The sequence below is a fragment of the Manduca sexta genome, chromosome 5 (genome assembly GCF_014839805.1).
Source record: "Manduca sexta isolate Smith_Timp_Sample1 chromosome 5, JHU_Msex_v1.0, whole genome shotgun sequence".
NCBI lineage: Eukaryota > Metazoa > Arthropoda > Insecta > Lepidoptera > Sphingidae > Manduca > Manduca sexta.
In genome coordinates, this window is record NC_051119.1 from 924753 (window position 1) to 948127 (window position 23375).

The 23375-nt window shown below is 36.9% G+C and overlaps 1 protein-coding gene across 1 annotated transcript in view; it reads left to right on the forward strand.

Moving 5' to 3' along the window:
- The first annotated feature begins 6241 nt into the window (after nt 1–6241).
- LOC115446104 (aristaless homeobox protein) overlaps nt 6242–23375 on the forward strand; it is a 35733-nt gene continuing 18599 nt past the window's right edge. The window contains exons 1-5 of the mRNA XM_030172663.2: nt 6242–6492; nt 6859–7045; nt 9778–10123; nt 17846–18006; nt 19941–20078. Of these exons, the coding sequence (XP_030028523.2) occupies nt 10051–10123; nt 17846–18006; nt 19941–20078 (372 nt within the window). The 5' untranslated portion in view covers nt 6242–6492; nt 6859–7045; nt 9778–10050. The remainder of the gene's footprint in view (nt 6493–6858; nt 7046–9777; nt 10124–17845; nt 18007–19940; nt 20079–23375) is intronic.

Sequence of the window (23375 nt, forward strand, 5' to 3'; positions counted from 1 at the left end):
AAAACTAAAATATTAGAACCGCGATAAAATCCGTAAAATAGTTTAATTTTAATGAAATAAGCGTTTTTAGGCCACAAATAATATAGAAAAATCGGTACTCAAATTTAACATCGGAAAACAATCTATATGTATATAAAAGAAAGTGGTGTTAGTTACACTATTTATTACTCAAGAACGACTGAAGATTTGGATGAAAATTGGTGCGAAGGTAGCTTAGAAACAGGAGAAGGACACAGGATACTCTTAATCCAGTTCCCGTGGGACGTGACATAAAACGTGGTATAACAAAACGAAATTTGGTATGGAGATAGTATAAGACCTTGGGAAGGTCCTATACCGGGAAAATACATAGTGGCATTTTTATCCTGGAAAAGTCCTTCACGCGGGCGAAGTAACGAGGAAAAGTTAGATATAGCTATATAGACTCGTAAGCCAAAACTAGTTTTACATCGCAAGACAATCGCTATGTTTAATTATAATTGCGCCCTTCGGAGCCCCGGTGATCGGAACTGCGCTGTTAGACGCCGCGGGGCGCGCCGGAAGGAATTTTACAAATTAGAGCCGCGGCACCACCGACGCGGCTTTCAGACCGAGTGATCTCGTGTATGAGACAAGCGTGAATAATAACTAAAAGAATTATAGACATATTTATATCTAGCTTTTGCTTGCGGCTTCGCCCGCGTGAAGGAGTTTTCCGACTTACTTGATATGTATCGTTATATTATGACCAAATTACACAAAATTATTATAAATTGTAGACTATGTGTTATTCTGAAGTATAACCAATATTACTGTAAAGTGTCACACAAATCCGTTCAGTAGTATTTTCGTGAAAGTGGAACAAACATACATACATCCATCCTCACAAACTTCCGCATTTATAATATTAGTAGGATAATGTGATTGAGGATGTAACATGGCCTTTATCTATACATATTATAAACAAACTCCCCTTTTCTGTCCATCTGTATATTATCGATTTTCTCAAAATAAACTGAACGGATATTTCTGAAATTTAGTATGGCGATAGTTTAAGATCCTGTGAAGGTTATAAGGTGTTTTCTATCCCGGGAGAATATATAGCCGGACTTTTATACCGTAAAACTTCTTCAAGCGGGCAAAGCCACGAGCAAAAGCTAGTATTATATAATGTGATTGATGTTATAACATGATGTAATACGTCCCTGTTATTTAATATTATTTTCGGACAAAATTTTTTACACGCCTAGTAAAGGTAGAATATGGCGACACTTTCCATCTTTACGTATCACCCGTAACATGCATGTAACTCGTATTCAGCAAATAAATGATTTGATTTGATCTAAAATCCACATGTCAATACCCTACGTGTAAGCATACTTCTTTATTTTTAAAGTAAATTTATATATAAAGTATATAATATATAGCTGTGGCCGCGGCTTCGCCCGCGTGGATATCAGTGTGTGACAAAGTTTTCTCGCGTAAATCCCAATCCAGGATTTTTTTTACAACTACGTGACCTTTTCGACAGTACTTGTTATATTTCAGTCAATTTACATAAAATCGTAATGTACTATTAACCAAAACCTTTGAATTGCACTTTCTATAAGTAAAAACTGTACAAAAATCCGTTCAGATGATTTTGAGAAAATCGATCACATACAGACAGACTGCTTTTGGGGACTTTGGTTTTATGATATGTATAGAGTATAAAGAAGTTACAGAGGTTTAGAGGTTTTGATGACATTCTTGATCTTTTGAGTAAGTACTTACGATTCTCAGTATACACATTAATTACCATTTTACTTTAAAAACAAATGGAATATATGTATAGCAGATAGGTACTTACACGATAAACGGTTAGTGGCTACTTAATCGATAAAGTGTGAATAACCTATAATCTATGAAAATGTACGGGACAGATAACAAAGTGCGGTTGATGTTATCCTGCAGCCTACCCTTTCAGACTTACATCATCAATATCAAACCTTAGATACAAATTATTATTTATTATTGCGTATACGGCTGTAGGGGGCGTGCGGAGGCTGAGGGGGGGGGGGGGCGTTAAATGATCCGGAACGAGTGGCGCACAAAGTACTGAGCGCTCCACGACAAATTTATTTCCTACTATTAGCGAGTGTCTTTGAGCTCGCGACGGCGGGCGCGGGGGACGCGGGGGGCGCGGGAGGGGGCCCAGCACCGACTCGCTAATGGTAAAGCTATTATTTTATTTTCCGGCGTTGAGAAAATTGCCTTAATTCCCGCTACAAAGGGGTTCCATTACATACCTCGATACTGGCTCGTGTAGTCGTTAAGACATTGTGAGTTTTTTAGGCGAGTTGGCTTCATTGTAAGCCTGAGTGGCCATAAACAGAAGTGGTAGAAGTTTTAGTTACAGCATGGTTAGTGGAAAAATATGGAATTCTTTTTTTATTGCTGACAACTTTACCTTTAAAACGAAAAAGCAGAAGTGGGGCTCCCAAAGCAAGTGTTTTATTTTCCCGGTCCAGTTTTCAGTTTCTAGTTTCCACTGATGTATTACTAGAGGTCTAACTTAAAATATAGACTTCATTTTCTACAGAAAAAAATAAAGCGGTACTTTTATTCCGGGAAAACATCACGCGGGCGGAGTTGAGAGCAAAAGCTAGTCTTTTGATAATTCTCTGCTACATTTTTGATGGCGTACATGTTTGTAGTGCAATCACTTTGTGGTCTGTTAAACACTCAATTAAAACTTCATAAATCCCTCCTAGCCGAATTTCGGCGAAGGCGGTCAATCTCAACGGAGATCTGCCAGGTACGAAAGAGATATTATAGTGTACAAGTGTGCGCAATACACAGGTGCACTGACGGTGCTTTCGCTCTCATAGTTCGGTGAGACGGGAATCCGACATGACCGGAGAGAGATCAGGCGCAGGACCAACGGTTTTACGTGCTTTCCGTGGCAGGGCATTACTACACTAACTTACTGACTCTGAACTGCGACTGAGTAATTTTTAAAAAGCAAAAACACAGTTACTGTTATTTTGGTCTGACCCGGGATTCTAACCCAGGATCAGCGTGGAATCATTACAACGACGCCACCTCGGCATTCAAATTAACTTCATACAGAATCAATTACGATAAGTGTAAAATAAACGTATACAAAGATAACCGAGAACGAGTAATAAATACAATCGATCATTTGTCTGGGCCCGTATAACTTTTCGTCAAGTTTGTTAATGTTTTTGTGAATGACGAGACGAGTTAATCGCTCGTCTGGAGGTAAGCAACATGACTGCCCATAAAAGTAGCAACACCACTCATGATAAAATAGCTGGGAAATTTCTGAGCACACTACCGCGTCATAGGGGTGTTTTTCGTACGTGTTACGAAACTAAATAATATTTATATAGTCTGTAGATTCTGTATGTCCGTTGTCTGTTGTTTCCTTCTCTCTTTCCCGATCATCCACGATAAAACATGGCATGTATGTTTTGTCCATTTAAGTATGATAAATACAAAGGGCTACAATATTTAAAGTATTTTATTACCACACACCATAACGTTACAGCACGAATTAGTACATACAAAAAAATCCTCCATCACGCGGTAGTACGCTCAAGATGATTGCAGGCTGTTTGACTTTGATTTACGCCACACTGTTCTATTCGTCACTAAGACGTCGCACAAGTCTATGGTTACAATGACTGAAATAATTGCACAGTTTTGTTTGGCGGTAGAAATAAATATCGCGGTGGTACCTACCTACCCTGCCGGATTCTCGGATACTAGATACCACCTGATCTAATATTAGTATATTTGGGTTGTGAAATTAAGCAGTTAGGGGTTTGCTTCCAAATTCGGACGACAAGTGATTTTCCGATTCGAGGAAAATATGTTATTTGCCGCGGTTTGGAAATTGTGCCAAAGATAGCGGTAGACTCGTCTACCTGGTACCTATATCATATTATTGAATTTATATAACAGCGAGTGGTTGGCCTAGTTACACTTCTGTTTATGCTTTAGGACTTTAAATCTTAAGTTTTCAGATCGAAAACGTTAATTGAAATTGCAACAGAGGAAAAAAAAGCCTAGTAAAATAATTATAATACTACGTCCTAAGTTACTTATTGCTATTAAAGTTTTTAAGGCGCACATAAATTCAATACGTATATTTTATTTTTGAACAAAATAATAAGATGTAAAACAACATGTGTTTCAAAGAGCTAGTTTATAAAACTAATGGATTAGTTTGTAATTTCGAGTTTTTTAAGGTTATTAATATTAGCGTAAGATGTATTATATCAGCACGTTGCCAATAAGTCTTACTAAACGTCGTTTAAGTAAACGAGCCGATTATTCTTTGTTTTGGCTCAGATTTTAAATTAATGAATGAATGAAGACTCACTAGAAGAGGTATTTTCAAACACTCATCCAGATTCCAGACCACATTTATTGTAGATTTAAGGTTTGTTCAGTGTACGCGGATGTAGCCGTGAGCAGAAATTGTGTTTGTCAACTTTGAACTTTTATACTTAGATATTTTACCTACAAGATTTCTCGGATCCCTCGGTGCACGCGTCCAACTCGCAATTATCCGTTTTTTTTTGCTCATGCTTATATCATTAAAAGTTTATTTCAATCAAAGTAATCAGAGAAATTAAATATTCTGTTTCGTGTCAATTATTTTTTTGTATTTTAATAGATACACGTATCTATTAAAATTATGTTTTTATAATAAGAATTATGTAAGGACAGCGTATGGCGCAGCTGTCGCGCACACTAGCTTGTAATTAGGGATTGCAATCCGGTACAAACTTAAATCCGGCCGGATTCAGCCGGAATCACGAAAATTCCGCCGGATCCGGCCGGATCCGGATTAGTATTTTGGGTGTGCAACATAGCACATATTTCTAACTTCATGGCGTAATATAAGGAATAATCTACGGGGAAAAATAGAAACGATTTTATGCGAAAATGAACTCTTATTTATTTATAATTATTATCAGTCAGTTATTATATAATAATCAGTCTCAAAGATTACAAACAACAGTGAATTATTTATGGTTTAAATTAAGTTAAACCCGTTCATAAAAACTAAATGAAATCAACATCATATTCTTCTATAATCCAAATTAAAATTTCCAAAATCAACAGCTTATGGATACTATACCCATGCATTCATTACAGCACAGATCACTTTTCTTGTTGGAAATACGCTCTTAGAAAACAAATTGTATTAATAGTATCATCCTTTAGCCTACTTCTCAAGGAACTGCAAATATAACCAGCGGCCGAAAAAGCCCTTTCAGCTTTAACACTGGTTGGTTTCACTAAAGTCAAAAGGACATATATTAGAGACAAGTATTTCCCTCTATCTCCTTCAGTTTCATAAGCGCTCATTTCTTTCTTAAGTTTTTTAGTACTTTCGCACGGTTTTAATAAGAGAAATCACGTTTTTCTTAATATATCGGATCCGGCCACCGGATCCGGTGATATTGTTGGATCCGGTAGGCAACGAAAACGTACCGGATCCGTCGGATTACCGGATCCGCCGGACCGGATTGCAATCCCTACTTGTAATACTTGGCCTTCTAGTTTTAGCGTTAGTGAAGCGCGCTACTCTGTCTAGACATTAATTTGTCTAAGCTGTACTGTTTAATGTCTTTGCTACGGAACAATTTACTTTAAAATTTATAAAATTCCCGCGCCCCTTCGCCTCGAGCACACCTCAAACACATCACTCCACTCACACACCGTACGTTATCATATTTATACTAATCATTTATAATAATCCTGAAGAATTTGTTTGTTTTTTATTCTTTTGTACGCACTGATCTTAGAAACTACTAAGCCAAATTTATTTATTTTTTAGTCTTGAGTGCTATAGGCTCCAGGAAAACTTTTTACGCGGGTGCTGCCGTGAGCAAAAGTTAGTACAAAATATTGGTATAAATGCGGATAAAATACATACTTCTTTCTCTTTCATACTGATGAATGAAAATTATACCGATAAAATGTTACCACAGTAATGTTTTCTACAGCAATTAGTAAAAAAATAACCCATTTATACTGCAATATATTGCTTTTTTTAAATGAACAATCTTTTAATTTGTCATAAATATATGACGATTTTAGTATTACTATAATTTTATTATAATAATTACCTATTTGTATTGCACTTTCTTTTTATCCAAAAGTTTTTGTCACAATATTTTCAGCATTAATTATGTGGAATAATTTTAATTTCGTAATTGGCAACACCAATAATTTGTTTTGATTGAGTCCACTGATGAGCTGGTGATACATATTGAATAATTTGTATTTATGAAGTAATTATTGAGTTATTTTAAACGTTCAATTACAGAAAGATGAGTGAAATTATTATTTGTGAAAGTTTAAAGTGTGTGAAAGTTTTGATCGGCGGGAATAAGATAAATTTGTTAGGTTATGATACAAACCAACAACTTTGTACTAGCTGGCGGATGGCGCGAAATGTAGGTACTACGTACGCGTCTTAAAACATTAAAGGTAAATACATAATTAGATCAGCATCTAACTTATTGGCGTGTTGGATGCTCTCATACGAGTAAGTATTAAGTTATAATCTTGTCCTTGCACATTTTTCCCGAATGGCTTGAGTTTGGAATACTTTTAGTTAAGAATAATGATTTAACCCAATTGATCGGTGCTATCACTACTGGTGGTACTGGTGGTAGGTCTCTCATATGTGAGAGTCCGCCTGGGTAGGTACTACCGCAATGTCTATTTCTGCCGCCAAGCAGCAGTGTGTAGTCACTTTCATATAATTTCATATAATTATTTCGCAAATTATAACCTCATTATTCCGTCAATAAAGTAGGTAGGTATAGATTTTTTTTGTTCCTGACTCCGCAGCTAACGTCGGGGAAAATCTGCGAAAGAGATAGCGGAATCCGGCTTAGCAACTGCTGGGGCCCTGGAGGAACGTTGGAAGAGGATAGATGGCAAGGAAGTGTTGGGGAAGAAGAAGGGACCATCTTATAATGGCTAGGGAATGTTCGCGAACCCTTATAGGCGTCAATGTGAATTTGGCAACCAAAAGGTACTTATACATTTCACTATGTGCTTAGGGCTGCAATAAATCATATAAATGTCCCCCAGTGCGGGTGTGCGTTCGGTGTGGAGACCGTGCGCACAAGAATTGCTGAGGGGGGGGGGGGGATAGATATAGTTTTGCGACAATATTTGTAAATAAATCTTACGCGTCGTAGTAATTATCGTAGTATTTTTTTTTGACTGCCTCGGTGGCGTCGTGGTAATTGTACACCGTACAAGTACGACTACCGCGCTGAGGTCCTGGGTTCGAATCCCGGGTCGGGCCAAAATAATTGTGACTGGGTTTTTCCATCTTAAAAATTACTCAGTCGCAGCTCGGAGTCAGGAAGTTGGCGGTGTGATACCTCCGTGCCTAGGAAACCACGTAAAGCCGTTGGTCCTGCGCCTGATCTCTCTCCGGTAATGTCGGCTTGCCGTCTCAACGGACTATGAGAGTGAAGGAACAGGGAGTGCACCTGTGTATTGCGCTCACACTGGTGCACTATAATATATCCTGCGTAGCTGGCTGATCTGTTAAGCGTGAATTAATGTGTAAAGGATACTATACTGTATCTGATTACCTTAATGATAAGACGGTTTGGAAAGTTTGTCCTGCACACAATGACCCACCATGTTAGCACACATTAGTAATTAATTAACTGCCTAAAATGTCTTTTGTTACATGTCTCACATGCTTTTTTTTTTATAATAATGACATTTCTATAGTTCTAATTTGACATAATCATATCATATCTTAATGAAATGTAATTTTTGAAAGACGACCACCCGATCATGTTGTGTTTGCCTGTTCAATATCACTATTTTTTTTTCTTTTCTCATGATTGAAAACTATGATTGTAAATGTAGGCGAATGCACGCTGTACGCCGTTATTTAAGTATGAATCTATGTTCTCTTTTATTTGCTATCGCTAATTTTATTTTATGCCGCTCCAGGTTTAGTCGATTGGATTTCATCTTATCCCATGTTAACGGTGATGTGCGTGCATTAGCTTATATAACTATTGTGACTATGTACAAGAAAGACTTGGAAAAAAAATACAAAAGAAGTACAGAACAATTGATGACAAAAAAGAAAGCCCGGAGTTTCTTTCTGCCTTTCTTCTTCGGGTAGTCATCACTTAGGTAGCTAGTGAAAGGCTGGTAGGTTAGTTAGGCTAGGGCTCATGTCCTCACCGGTGAGGATCGCGACGCGTTACCCTTCTATTTCCCCCTACTTGCCAGCCCGAGCTGGTTACTTCGGTTTGTACCTAGTCTTTTGTATAAACTTTATCCCTAATTTAAAATCTCCATAGTTATATAAGTGATTTTAATAGTTGTTTAGAAATAATAATTATTCTTATTCTTTGTTTTGACGTATCATAAGTGCAACTTTGTTCGCCTACGTGATAAATAAAGTATTTTATTTATTTATTTTATTTTATTTATTTTTTATCTCCGTTGAGATTGGCCGCCGTGGCCGAAATTTGGCTAGGAGGAGGTTATTTTTATTTTTTTACTAGCCTTTGGCCGCGACTGCACCCGTGTAATAGATTTCTCGAGATAAATGTCTCACTTCATAATTTCCCGGAATGAAGAGAGCTTATGTTTTATGTCAGATCTGTAGTAATACTTTGGTTAAACCTGCATTGAATTCCATGCAGTACATTTTTCGTGGTGCGTGCACAAACATACAGACACAAAAATTCTAAAAACTGTTGTTTTGGCTTCTTTTGCTTTCACAAAGGCCACCACATTAGTTTCACTTCAATATGTATAATGTACAGACGTCGGCATGTTACAATTGATTATGTATATGTTAAGGTGAGATCAATATATTAAAAGAATTTTCTAAATCGGTTCATAAATAAACGAGTTCTGAGGTAACAAACATACAAAAAAAAAAGAATTCACGTCGAATTGATAACCTCCTCCTTTTTTTGAAGTCGGTTAAAAAATAGGTTGTTTGTTATTTAACATGAGACCTTCCTTTCATAGGTCTTGATGTGTCAATATCCTTGTTTAATAAAGGCAAGTACCTAATTTGTAAAATGCTTCGACGGCGCGACACAGTTGTGGTGCGTGCTCGGTGCGACCACCGCTCTGAGACCCGGCTTCGACGCGAGATAGGGTGGATATTATTTAAAAAAAATGCATTTCATATGAAACTGTGACTCGATGTTTTGTTTTGTGCTACATTGGCTTGCTCATACCCAAAAAATAGACAGGCCACTATGTACTACAATATCTTTAACCTGTAATATTATTTTTTTAAGGACTAGTTTCCATATTCATGTTATTATTAAATTCCTTTTATACGCTTTCATACGAAGTGAATAAGATGGATGGATTTCTGTTTGATTTTTTTTACGTCTCTTACAATATTTCAAAGTAATAAATTTAATCGTCAACTTTTTTTTAAAGAGACATATTTTTACACAAAATGATTTAACGAAGATTTTAAATTGGTGGGTCATCAAGAGTTCCGTTACTTGTAATTAAAATATATATATATTTATTTTATGCAACATTTTTAATGTTCCATGTTTTCAAAAATTTATAATATTATATTTGACTCAAAAATAATTGAGATAACATTTAAAAGTTTTATAAAATCAATTTTTAATGCCTTTTAATTAATGAATTATTTTTTTTAATAATATTAATAACAGAGTGTAACAAACATGACCTATCACACGATGTTTGTACCCAACTACACAATCTGGCCGTATCTGCCGCCAGACACCGCAGCAGCGTGACGCGACGCGACGCGCCACTGTCACTCCACGGCACTGCGCTCGCGCCCCGGCCACACCCAATCAGCGTGCAGGGGCGGGACACAGAACGAGACACCATGAGGCCGCGCGGTCGCGACAGAGCGAGACAAAACACACGAGGGTTGGTCTCCAACCGGGCGGCGATGGTGGCAACCAGCTCTGAGGCAGTCGAATGTTAGCGGCGAGCCGTGCCGCAGTGCTGTAGTGCTGTGTGATGTGAGTGAGTGAGCGTGGCGCGATGTCGGACTCGGCCCGCCGCGGCGCCGCCTACACCATAGACAGCATCCTCGGACGCAACGACAACAGAAACGGTACGTCCACAACAGTGACAAAGCCTAGTGATTATTAAAAATCTATACAAACTTGAAAAAGTTCTAGTTCAAGTTTTAAAAGTCTAAAGTTTAAAGTTTATAATTTTGAAACTTTCTCACATTAAAGAAGCAAAACACTACCTTAAAAAAACATCTTTATTGACCCTAAACACTCAGGGCTGTATGCAATACTTTGATTGCGAAAGTTCTGTTGCTTTTGGAGAGTTGCGTCATTTGTTTATTGGGTTGTAAAAAACGTGTAAGTAAGTAACCTATAAATAATGACATTTAAACTCAGTTAGCGTTGCTGTAAATAGCGGCAATGTAAGAGGTCAGTGACAAAGTGTCCATACAAACCGATTCCTACCGGCTTCCCTTTTAGGTTGATTTACGTTTGTCTTAGTTCTTGTTTACAGTTAAATTGGCCGATATGTTAACTAAGACAATTTTGGTTACCTTTAAACAATGTCACCCTTTGCTACTAAAAGAGGCTTCAATATTAAAACTACAAAAACTCTTTATTAATCGATGCCGTCTTCGAAAAATGCGATTAACATTACATATTCATTTTTCCCGTCTCATAGGATGACGCAATAAACTTAAAAAGCTAAATTACGTATAGTTTACCTTCTAATGATATTACAGTGTTAAATAATTAATTTATTTGAACTTTATGTACAATTAAATATTGTACATAAGTGGACTTTGTAGGCATTCTCTACCAGTGAACTTTAAAGTGGTGCGGAGATAAACAAGGTAGATGCATCAAAGAAATGTTACGGGAGACAAATACAATATAGATAATACGATATATGATTATAATCACCAGCAGTTATACTGAATATTTAATTGTAAATAATGTAACTACTGTTTTATAAAGTGAGTTTAGAAGAGTATATATAACACTCAAGTTTCCTGTTGCTGTGAAACGCTTACGAATTAGTCGTAGTAAAGTTTGCGAAAGCCACTAGAATATCATGTTAGTGGTGCTAGGTTAAAAATAAAATAACATAACTTTCAGTGGAAATATTTGATTTTTTTTAAAGAGTACCCGACACTACACAGTAGATTTACTAATGCATAAACGCAGTTTGCAAATTGTTCTATATTTTTCATAAATTGCGAAAGAGAAGCCGGCACGAATCGGGTTATATGGCTTGATCAATATTAATAACTTTAAAAGAAATAAATCAATCAGACAATTAGTTCGTGAATAAAAACATCGTCAGAAATGCGTTAAAATTTATAAATTGTATAATTAATAATTAATTAATGACGCAATATTACAATTATAATTGCAATAAATTAATATTTAATTAGTAATTAATTAGTGAAACTGGTCGAACGTGTTTAATTATCGATGCGGTCACTCTTATACGAGAATTAAAATTAATTTATTAATGTTTCGATTCATGCCAAATTTTTAGCAATGTGGAACTTTAGTTTTATGAAATATTTTTTTGTAGGATAAAGTATACTAACGAATTAAAAATGTCAGTTGTATGTAAAGTAAATTTATAACACTTTTATATTCAGTCAATTTATAATTTATTTGAGGAATAAATTGTATCTGATGATTGAAAAATCATTTAAAAACTAAACGATGAAACAATGACCTTTTATAAATTGATTTACAATACGAACAAGTTACTCGTCTGATGGTGGATTTTCCAAAGGGGAACCGGACATAATATATTGGTATTAATATGCATAAATGAGGTCTGCAAATAGTTCTAATGATAATTAGATTTTACATAAATTCTACAAAAAGTGAAGCCGATAGGAATCGTGTTATATGGACACTTCGCCACTGCCACACAATCCGATTACTACCGGCTTCCCTTTTAGGTTTATTTACATTTGTCTTAGTTTTTGTTTTCTGTCAAATTGGCCGTGATATGTTAAAATTCTTAGATATGCAACTTTATTGACGATATTTTTTTTCATCGTTAAATCATTAAAGCAAACGATAATTAACACTTAAACACACCTTAGAGCAGTTATGCTCCGTAGTTGCTACGTGCCAACATATTTGCATACAAAAGATTTCAATGCGCTCTAACAAATACTTTGACCAAGACGTAGTGTTTGTAAAGCAAAAGCTTGGCTCTATTTGAACAGTAATAGCTTTTTAACAGTTATTATGAGCTTGTGAGTATTGGCGGAATCTATTTTAAATGAATGTTTTTGATTGATACCTTACTTTTATATCTTACTAATACTATAAATGCGATAGCTGGTGTAAATATTGTTAGAGGTAAACGTAGACACAGCTGAACGGATATGGATGAAATTTTACACACGTTACAATTTTACACATAATCATTTTTTTATCTCGGTAATTTATAATAAAATAATATCTGCCTGGTATACTGTCCCACTGCTGAGCACGGGCCTCCTCTACTACTGAGAGGGATTAGGCCTTAGTCCACCACGCTGGTCAAGTGCGGATTGGTAGACTTCACACACCCTCGAAATTCCTATAGAGAACTACTCAGGTATGCAGGTTTCCTCACGATGTTTTCCTTCACCGTTAAAGAAAGTGTTGTTGAAAAGTTGGAGAATTGTTGAAAAGTTGGAGATGTGTACCCTTAGGATTCGAACCTGCGGACATTTGTTTCGGCAATCCGTTCCACACTCAACTAGGCTATCGCCGCTTTCTCAGTAATTTGTTTCGTGGAAAATAATGGGATTATTTAAATAGATGGCGCTTGGATCTCGGTTAAATTTACTAATGGTTTAATCATTTCATAGTTTAGTGCACTTTGAGGTGTGCGCGTGGTTTTGTAAGTGTGATGGTACCGTTCTGACGTATTCTCTCAGTCGGTGTAAAATCAACCTTTATTTTTTTGCTATTTTTTTTGTTAGGAAATCACATTAATCATCTTTCATCTACGGTTAGAATCATATTTTTATTTTAAAGTTTTACTTTCATGAAGCCGAGTTTGCGGGTATTATTCGATTTATTTGAAATAAATTAATATATTAATATAATTAAGCTAAAATAAACATTTCATAACGCTATATCAAGATGAATCTGTTTGCAAATCGTATAAGTTCAGATGGTTTAGCACATAGGTATATGAAAATAGCAGTGAATAAGGGTCCATATAACCCGATTCCCACCTGCTTCCCTGTATGTAGAATTCATGTAGAACCTAATCAGCATTAGAATGATTTACAGCAATTTTTTTTTGCTTTGAATGACGAGACGAGCTTGACGTTCGCCTGATGGTAAGCGATACGACCGCTCATAAACAGTAGAAACACCATCCAACACCTTGAATTACAAAGTATTGTTTAGTATTCTGAGATATGAGATGTTAAGTCTCATTATGTCTAGAAGTTACACTGGCAACAATATCCTTCAAACCGTAACACAACAGTGACTACACACTGCTGCTTGGCGGTAGAAATAGACGTAGCGGTGGTACCTACCCAGGCGGATTGTCGCATATGAGAGACCTATCACCAATAATAATGCCTGCATTTATGCATTAAAAATAATATGTTGTGTCTGGTTCCTTTTGGGAATATTTCACATTTCGCCACTGCTAGATAGTATGGTCTACTATTATGCCAAAACATTTTGCATGGTTGGCTTATTCCAAAAAAATGGCTTTCATACACAAAGCCGCGAGCAAACACTGTATTTATAATATAATAACTATAAAGAAATCTGTAGTGGCAATTTGTGGCGCCCCGCGGCGTGCGACAATGGGCGGGGGATAATGGGCCAGCGCCCAGCACATGTGGCGAGTGGCCGATCATCCCTCTCGAGACTCAGGAGAGCGCTAGACGTATATTAAAATTGGTGCAAGAATAGAAAATTTACCTTAACGATCATGTGTTTTAAGTTTTATATGTTTTCTAATTTTTGGTGTGAAGTAGATACGTTTGTGTTGGTAATGCATTCCTATGTTGTGTGTATTATTTTAAAGTAATTATTGCTTTCTTTGACGATTAACGAAATCTTTGCAAAGAAAATAGGTGCTTAATTATAAATATAAGTTTGGAATGTATGTGGAAACAGCCAGTGCGCACTAGGCCAGCGTGGTTCATGAAAGCCAAATGCCTCTGCATGCCTGTCCAGCAGTGGGATAGTATACAACAAATAATAATATAATAAATCATTTTATTTCGTACGACAGGGATCGATATGCGGGTTAGGAAGAGAAGGAACGTTTATAGCTGAGGAATAGTGTTAGGAACATTTTTTTATTTATTTATAAAGGCATAACAGAACACAAACATATTTCTTAAACGATTTTCAATTGTTCTGCTATGGAATGTCTTCTCTAATTAAATGAATTTATAAATAAATAAATTATAGTTTACTTATATAGGTTATCTACGAATTATAATATCATGCAAGGATGTTAATATTATTATTATCTGTCCAGAGGTCCCCGAAATAGTCTGATATTATATGAACTAGTTATAAGTTGAGCTTACAATGATGTTAGTCAGAACATAGCATTAACTTATAACACATGTTGCTTCGATTAGTGCCAGAAGCCATTTTTCTATGCTCGAATTAAAACACTAACAAATCGTTATCGTGCTCTGATTAAAACTAACATGATTTTCTTACAATTGAGCCGATACCACGCAATCTATGTGCTTAGCGTTTTCACTAACTTGTAATATAAATATATACAAATATCTTTCAATCTTATACGATTCCTGTTTTACGACTTATACATTTTGTTCGTCTAAAAACTTACTGTACTTTTAATGTTTCGTGCGAAATTAAGTCGTACGAACTTGTGTCGTACGTATAACCGCATTCCACTGTTTGATGCTCGCTATACAAACTCACAAATAAGATAGGTAGGTGCAATGTCAAGCGTTAACGCACGTATGGTCACACGTCTGATATGGGTTTTTGTTAGTGATATTTCATAAAATAATATGAAATCATCTTGCTGCTAGAATATATTTATATCCGCCCGGATAGCGACCACTGTACACAAGTTGTTAAAACCGTTATAGTGGCCCACATAAGTGAGTTGCGTTCCGGGATCACCCTTTATATATCCAGTTTTAACAGGCCAGCATAATTGTTTCGACTGTTAAGGGGTAATCATCTCTCGTCAATAGATCCCACCCGAGTTACCATGAGGTGCAGAGAGGTCACTTTGCCCGTATTTCAAGTATCACGGATCTCCTGGACAGAACAGCGAATGCCTCTTTATAAAACGCCCTGTTGGCTTTCATTCGTGCATTTGCGTACGACTCAAATTCTTGTAAAGTGCGACCAAGTGTACCTACATAAATATGTATTAGTTGTCAAATGGTACAAATTGCAGAATAACTGCAACTATAATGACATTATTGGAATGCATAGTTCTTTAAATTTCTATTAGGACTTTGCGTCGAAGAGGATTTTAGCCTTCGGAGAATTTTCTTCAGTTTTAAACAAATTCCGGAGATTATCCGGATTGCCTCCGACGAAGTACTATTGTATCATAACCTACATTATAACCACCTAAAAAGGTAAGCAGAAATTATTTTCTGCTACTTTAAAAAAAATCTGACCCGGGCGTCCGGTAAATAAAGCCGTCCATGCATAATTAACTTGATAAATAACTATCGTAAAAATTTGCGGTTATCTAAATCTATTCTGTCCGGAGATTCTTCGGTTTGTTACCTCCAGAGCAAAGCCTTAATGTTTGGTATACAGCTGATATGCTCTGCAGTGGCGAAGGATCCATTTATTAAACGGGTTAAAGCCGATTCCTACCGGCTTCCCTTCCGTAATTATAAATTACATAAGTAAAATCTAATTATTAGTCGATTTGCAGTCCACATTTATGCATATTAATACCTACATTATGTTGGATTCCCTTTCAGAAAATTTCACCTATTGTACTGATATACTGTAGCCATCTATAGCAAAACACGCGCGGCACACATCACAGAAGCACTCGATAACAAATTGTAAAACTGTTTTGACGTGTGTAAGCGGCTTATAAAAATGCTGCCCCGTGTTCCATCGAGTGCCAATTTGACGGGATTACACTGATTCACATGAGCTTTGGATGCACTCGCGACTGTAGGGCTCTGCTTGGCTATTTCCACTGGTACAGTCGTTATTTATAGAGGAATTAATAGAAAGGTAAGGGAGGTCGTTAGTTGTAAAGGAATTAATTTAATAGAAAGGTTTAAGGTATAGATTTGTGTAAAAAACATTGATGTGTACGGATTAAACGGGTCAAAGCGATTGGGTTTGTTTGGCTGTTAAGTATGGTTAGTTTTTGGAACTTGGAAGCAGGAATTAATTTATTAAAAAGGTAGGGAGGTTTGTGCAAAAAATATTTATGTGTATAGATTAAGTTTGTTGACTCGATTAGATATGTTTGTCTGTTAAGTATGGTTAGTTTTGGAACTCGGAAGCACTGAATATTTCATCTACGTCTGTTCAACAACTCACAAATTTGTCTATATGTGTTGCAATAACACTGGATAACATTTAGAAATTGATGTTTAATGCAATAAGTTATCTTAACCTATTTTAGGTGTTGCTTGCTGTTATGCCTGCGTGAAAAGCCCGTATTTTTTTTTCGCGGAGAAAAATGTGCCTATCGCGACCACTATTTTGGTGGTGAGTGGAACCGTTTGTTAGTTGCACCGGTCTTACTGCCTAATGTCGACACTCGGCCTCTTTCGTTGCAAAAGTCTATAATACTGCAATGATTTATAGCGTAACGTGTATGACGCCAAAGTCATCTCTTTTAAATATTTGATTTAAAAATTTCGTTATTTCTCATAAGAGTAAATTACCGGGGAAAAAGTAGCCTATAAGTTAAACTACGACATGGTCTATCCGTGAAGCAAATTTCATCCAAATCCGTTCAGCAGTTTCTCCGGTTACACAAACACCCAACTATCTCCGACGAAATTCGAGTTAATCCAAGACATGTTCTCTGCGTGTGCTAAATTTCATCCAAACACGATCATCTGTTGCTACGTTTACTTTTAACAAACATTCTAAAAGTTTTCCCAAGCTTTCGCTTTTATTATATTAGTAATAAAATTGCTAATTAAACCCAAATTCTAACCTAAAACTATTTTTATACACTACTTTAAAATATTATATTTCCATTTCCTGAACTTTTTACATGTGACCTTTTCGAAATTCCATATTAATTTGAATATGGAATCCGGTCCTTTCCCGTTCGGCGAACAGATAGCGTTACATTCACTCACCGTTCTCGTGAAGTTTGGTATTTAATTAAAGTTATATAACAATACAGGCTCTCGCTCGTGGCGCGAAGTTCGTGCATTCAGGGCTGTAATTTGGGGTGGGAGGTATACATACCTATAACTGTATGTAGTATTATTTGTAATATCATAATTGTAAGGAATGAACTATAGATTAATATAGGTTATTTTTCGGTTGAAAAATAAAATAAGATGTATTTTATATCCGCCCAGGTAGCGACCACCGTACACAAGGTGTTAAAACCCGCCATAGTCGCCCACGTGTCGCGTTCCGAAATCAGCCTGTGTATATCCAGTTCCATCAGGCCGGCATAATTGTGTCGACTGTATAGGGGTAATCATTTCTCGTCAGTCAACATTCTTGTTGGACCCTACTCCACTTACTATCAGATGTTATGGTTACTGCCGAACGCGTATAAAAAAAAACTTTAATTGAGATCGAGAAGCTACTTCAGCAGTGGAATACCATTAAGTTGTATTTATATTGTACTGCAGATCGCGTGGAATTAAAGAGCGAGACTGGCGGCCATTCAGACTCGGAGCACGAACACGAACATGAACACGAACACGAACAGGAGCACGAGGCGGAACATGAACATGCGGCGGGCGAACATGGCGACCATCTCGACGCGCTCGACGCCGCCAGACCGCGCAAGGTGACTTGCACATATCCATGCCTTCAGCTTCACCTTCATCTATTGTAAAACTACATACATTTAGGGATGAGGGGCAAATAAAAGATAGGAGTCCTACAGAAAATCTTTACTTTTGGCCCAATTAATTTTTAATTACACGGTTGCGCGCACGCCTGAGCGTCTGCCGTATCCACCATCGCTCGCGAGAGAGAGAAAAAGCACTCTCACTTTTCTCTCATGCACCAAAAATCGGATATGCGTACAAAAACATTTTATTATAATTCTCTTAAAATACGATCAGATATTCCCCACATACATAGTATCACTCCTCTATCCCATAGGGGTAGGCAGAGACGGTTGCCTCTGCATGATTTTGGCATAGTTCTCTCGCTTCCTGCACCTTCAATCTTTTCATGCATTCTCAGCGGTTCCGGGTGCTTTTGACCTGGCCATTAAGAATCGGTCGCCCCTACCGGCTCTTTTATCTATATTCGCCTTATAAACCATCTTTGTCAGTCTGTTATCATCCATCCTCACCAAATGTCCAAACCACTTCAGCATATTCTTCTCAATTTAGGTAACTACATCCATGTCATTCCAGACAAAAGTAGGTAAACAAATTCAAAACTTAAATCACCTGAATATTTGTATGGCCTTACCAATAATTATTCTGTCTTTCATAAAATGAATTGCAAAGTGATTACTTTGTTTAATATACAGAGAGAAAATAACAATACAAATTTATTTGTACAGAAAGAAGTTTATTTTTGGAATAAAGATAAAAAAATAAAAACACAAAATCCTACATAACATTAACAATTATTGCACCAACAATGGGCCTCCCATTCAGCTATATACTGCAATACCACCTGTAATACTGCAGCGCTGGTTTTCAATGAGTTGCCCTTGTGACGTACAGACAACAAACCGTATACAGTAGTAGTAACTTAATAATAAAAAAAGTGAAAACATGGCAAAGAATTTAGAATTACAGTACAGGTGATTTGAAGTGAAATTGTTTAGCTATTTTCGTGGCTGATTGTACTAAGTTGGAATAAAATCTATGAGTTGTCAAAACAAAATCTTTAGTGTAGTCACAGTAACTATGACTGCGATGAAGAAACTAATCGTTAGAAAGAATTGACTTCATTTGTTTATTGACATAAAGCTCAAATTGAAAGGCTAACAATTCCAAGTTGGATTTTCAATTATAGAATTACCCATAAAATGGTTAAATTCTGAGGGTAGGTATAACTTTTCTTTTCTTTTAGGAAATTTGCTCGACCATAGAAATAGGGTTGACGCGGTGCACCAATAAGTAATTTTAATCAGTGACTTTAGGCAAGTTAAGAAACTGTAATAACCTAGTTTAATAATATTTTAAAGGCGTTTATCGAACCCGTATAAAAATAGATGTGTATTGGAACTAGCGGTCGTCCGGTTGTCGAAATTGGACCGTCGAATTTAATATATTTAAAACACATATTATACACAAATTTTTTTTTTGTACACTTCTCTATATACTTTAATCATACCAAATCCGATACCCTTCCGTGTGCGATGTACTTAAAAGGGATACGTTTTCTCTGAATTTGTTTGTTACCTCGGAACTCAGTCATTTGTTAGCTGATTAGGAAAATTCTAAGCTACCTAAGCTAGATAAATACATGAACAAATATACGAAAACATGTTTGATTTCGACTCCTAAATTGGTGACCAGTATATACATAATGGTAAATATTTATTTGGCTTTTAGTAGTTTTTGAAGGCGGTTAATATATGGTTTTTTATTTATTTATTTTTTTTTAGAAATATATGATAGTAAAATGCGCCAGGGGAATCTACTAGAAACGTCTCTCTTTAAAACTAATGCTTTGCGATTATAGTCCTAACTAGATTATTAACGTAGTATTGACACGGTCGCTAGTGGTGTGGTAACATGTTGTGTGAAGCAGGTGCGCCGGAGCCGGACGACGTTCACCACGTACCAGCTGCACGAGCTGGAGCGCGCCTTCGACAAGACGCAGTACCCCGACGTGTTCACGCGCGAGGAGCTCGCGCTGCGCCTCGAGCTCAGCGAGGCCAGGGTGCAGGTCAGTGCAGGGCAGCGGCAGGGGCAGGAGCAGGGGCAGGGGCAGGGGCAGGGGCAGGGGCAGGGGCAGGGGCAGGGGCAGGGGCAGGGGCAGGGGCAGGGGCAGGGGCAGGGGACTCGCCGTACCTACTCATACACACGGTGACTAATTGAACCTAACGTGTTTCTTTATTTTTTTTATTGCTTTGAATGACGAGACGAGCTTGCCGTTCGTCTGATGGTAAGCGATACGACCGCTCATAAACAGTAGAAACACCATCCAACAACTTGAATTACAAAATATTATTTGGTAATCCACTGCGCTCGCCATCTTGAGATATGAGATGTCTTATTATGTCCAGTAATTTCACTGGCTACAATGCCCTTCAAACCGGAACACAACAGTGACTTTACACTGATGCTTGGTGGCAGAAGTAGGCATTGCGGTGATGACACGCGGACTCCTAACATATGAGATACCTACCACCAGATGTGTAAGGTTAATGTGTAACATGTACAAATGTGTTGGTGATGCAAGGTTTATAAGAAGAAAAGCTGTTTTGAAAAATCTTCGCAAACTAAAACTAAAATCTAGGACAGATAGGACGTGTCGGGGAGGCTAAACCAGGCGGGCGCGGGAGGGTCGCGGGAGGGACGAGAGGATCGCGGGCGGCGGCGGCATGTGTGTAATTAAAATTAGTTTCTATTCTGATCCACATGCGCATACGGCAGTGCTTACAATTGCAGCTAAATTGTGCCACCTGACCGCCCCCCCTCGCCCCACCCCCGCCCCCGGCCCGCCTACACGACCGCAACAATACGACGCGACCGACTGCAACACTCCTTTGCGATTTCGTTATCAACTCATTACTCTGTGTGATTAAAATGCTAAAATTATTTAAGTGCGCTGTTGTTGGATTGGTTTTGCTTGTCCTTGAAATTTTGACGTCATGAAGGCAGCCGGTCGTAAAGCATAAGCAGAATAGGGTGTTTCACTTATTTTAATTTATAACTTCTATAATATATGTACGGTGTACAAATTTTATAACAGAATACATTGTAATCTGGTGAAAAATATACAAGTTACAAGCCATTGAAATTAGGTAGTAGGGGCTAATGTCAAAAAACAGAAAAATAGAAAATACTTGCATGTGACGTCAGCGGGAATTACGATGCGTGCGAAAGAAAGAGATGGAGCGATATCCCCTCCACACCCACTCCTGCACGTAGCAATATTTGAAATTTGAATTACTGCCTCATTTCACAGCAGGACTTTTTGTACTAATTGCTATTACATATTAAAAAAATCACAAAATCATAGTCAAATATCCTATTACAACATTGTTGAATACACTGTTGCTTTTAACATGACACTATGTTTGTTAGCCTAGCATGGGCCGGCTTATATAAACACTTCGGACTTTTGGGTGAGCCCTTTACGCGCTTGCAACCTTTGAAATTATGCGTCCTGAGGTAACCCACTAACGGGTTACGAACCTCGGCTCAGGTCACTGGAGAGGATGAGACATCAACGATTAGGGATGCATAGTCGTAGCGAACTAATAATTCAACCATTACCGTATTCTTCCGAACCGTTAGAAAATACACTGTTGCGTTAGCACTCACAAGAAGGAAATAATAGGGGACCGGACAAATTTTCAGAAGGTGTTTTAAATTGATCATTGTGGATATAAATAGCCAAGAAAAATAGTATTTTGCACAAATAAAGCTTAAAAAGTACATAAAACCATGCCTAAATGTTAAATAACTATAATTCCCGCGCAAACGCTACATTATGTCATTTCGTCTCGTGTGACGTCATACGTGGATAAAGCAACTTGACACGTCTTGTCATTTGAACAGTGATTCAATAATGCCAGATTAGGGTTATTTACCCTAGATTTAGGGTAAAACTGAATCAGCAGGGTATTTTTTTTATGGTAATTTTTGGGGTAATTCTACGAATTAAGGTAGTAAAGCTATTGTTTCACGGTATTGTAATAAATATTGAGCTAAGAGAAAGATGTTTCCTACAAAAATTGTAGGCCATGAAACAATTATAATTTTTTATTCAATACAATTTTCGTGTACAGCTAGTTGTTCCTAATAAAATGAGATAATTAAATTAATAATTATTGAAGTGGAAGTGAAGAAAGAAGTGGCGTCTACATAGATAAGGATATAGAAAAAAAAGTACCGAATTATTTATGATTGGTTTAAGCGTAAAATTTTAAATTCCAAATAATCCTGGGGTAAAGAGAAATTATGATCTGGCAACACTGCATAGACCGTGTTAATCTCAGGCAATCTCAGGTTACTGTGTAACAACCAGAATTCTATATAAATAAATATTCTATTCCATATCATGTGGCAGCTAAAACATAAATAAATACATCTCATAACCATAACCTCCCTGGGTGTACAAATGATTTAATTAATTGAAATATTCATCAATTTATTTTAAACCGAAACACTATTTTTTATTTACTTACATCAAAGTGATCCTCACAGAACTAAATCGGTGAGTCTGCAGACATTCCGTCGTAGGTTCGTCTTGCTAACTGCAACCAGTTTATTCGTATATCTGCTTTTCGTGGTACATCAATAAATAATTTGTTTGCTAAAGATATAGAAGTATTATTACATTCAGGTACGACGCACCAATGATATTTTTTGCGGTCCATTAAATGATTAACGATTAAACAATTTGTAAACGTTAAGCTGGAAGATAGTAACAACGTTCCGTATAAATTAATATTAATTATTAGAGCAGTTCTGTGTCAAAAAACACATTTAAAGCATTAAAATAACACAACGCGGTATGACATCCAGATGACGTCTGTTTGTTTACATTTTACCCACGTGTGACGTCATGCGCCGTGATTGGTGTTTCATTTGCCGTAAAGAATAGACTAAAAATATTATAATTATTGTATTTTATTTATTGATTGAAAAATACAAATCACAACTCTTTTACAAAAACAAATATGAGATAATATTTTTAATATTACAAACTTTACTTTAAACTAAATTTCAGATTTTTTGGTAATACCTGTCCGGTCCCCTATTGTAGGGTGTAGCAGTGGCGAAAGGTAAAATTTTCCAAGAGGGATCCCGACAGAACATAGGTACGGTCCATAAATGCGGTCTGCAAATCGTTCTAATGATAATTAGGTACAAATCCTTCAAAACGGAACACTATTATCCTTGCACGCTGCTATTTCGTATCAGAAATAACGCGTACCTACGCAGAAGATATTTTACGAAGAGTTTGCGAAGGGATTCGTTCGTCTTTACTATTTGTATATACCGGATTTTG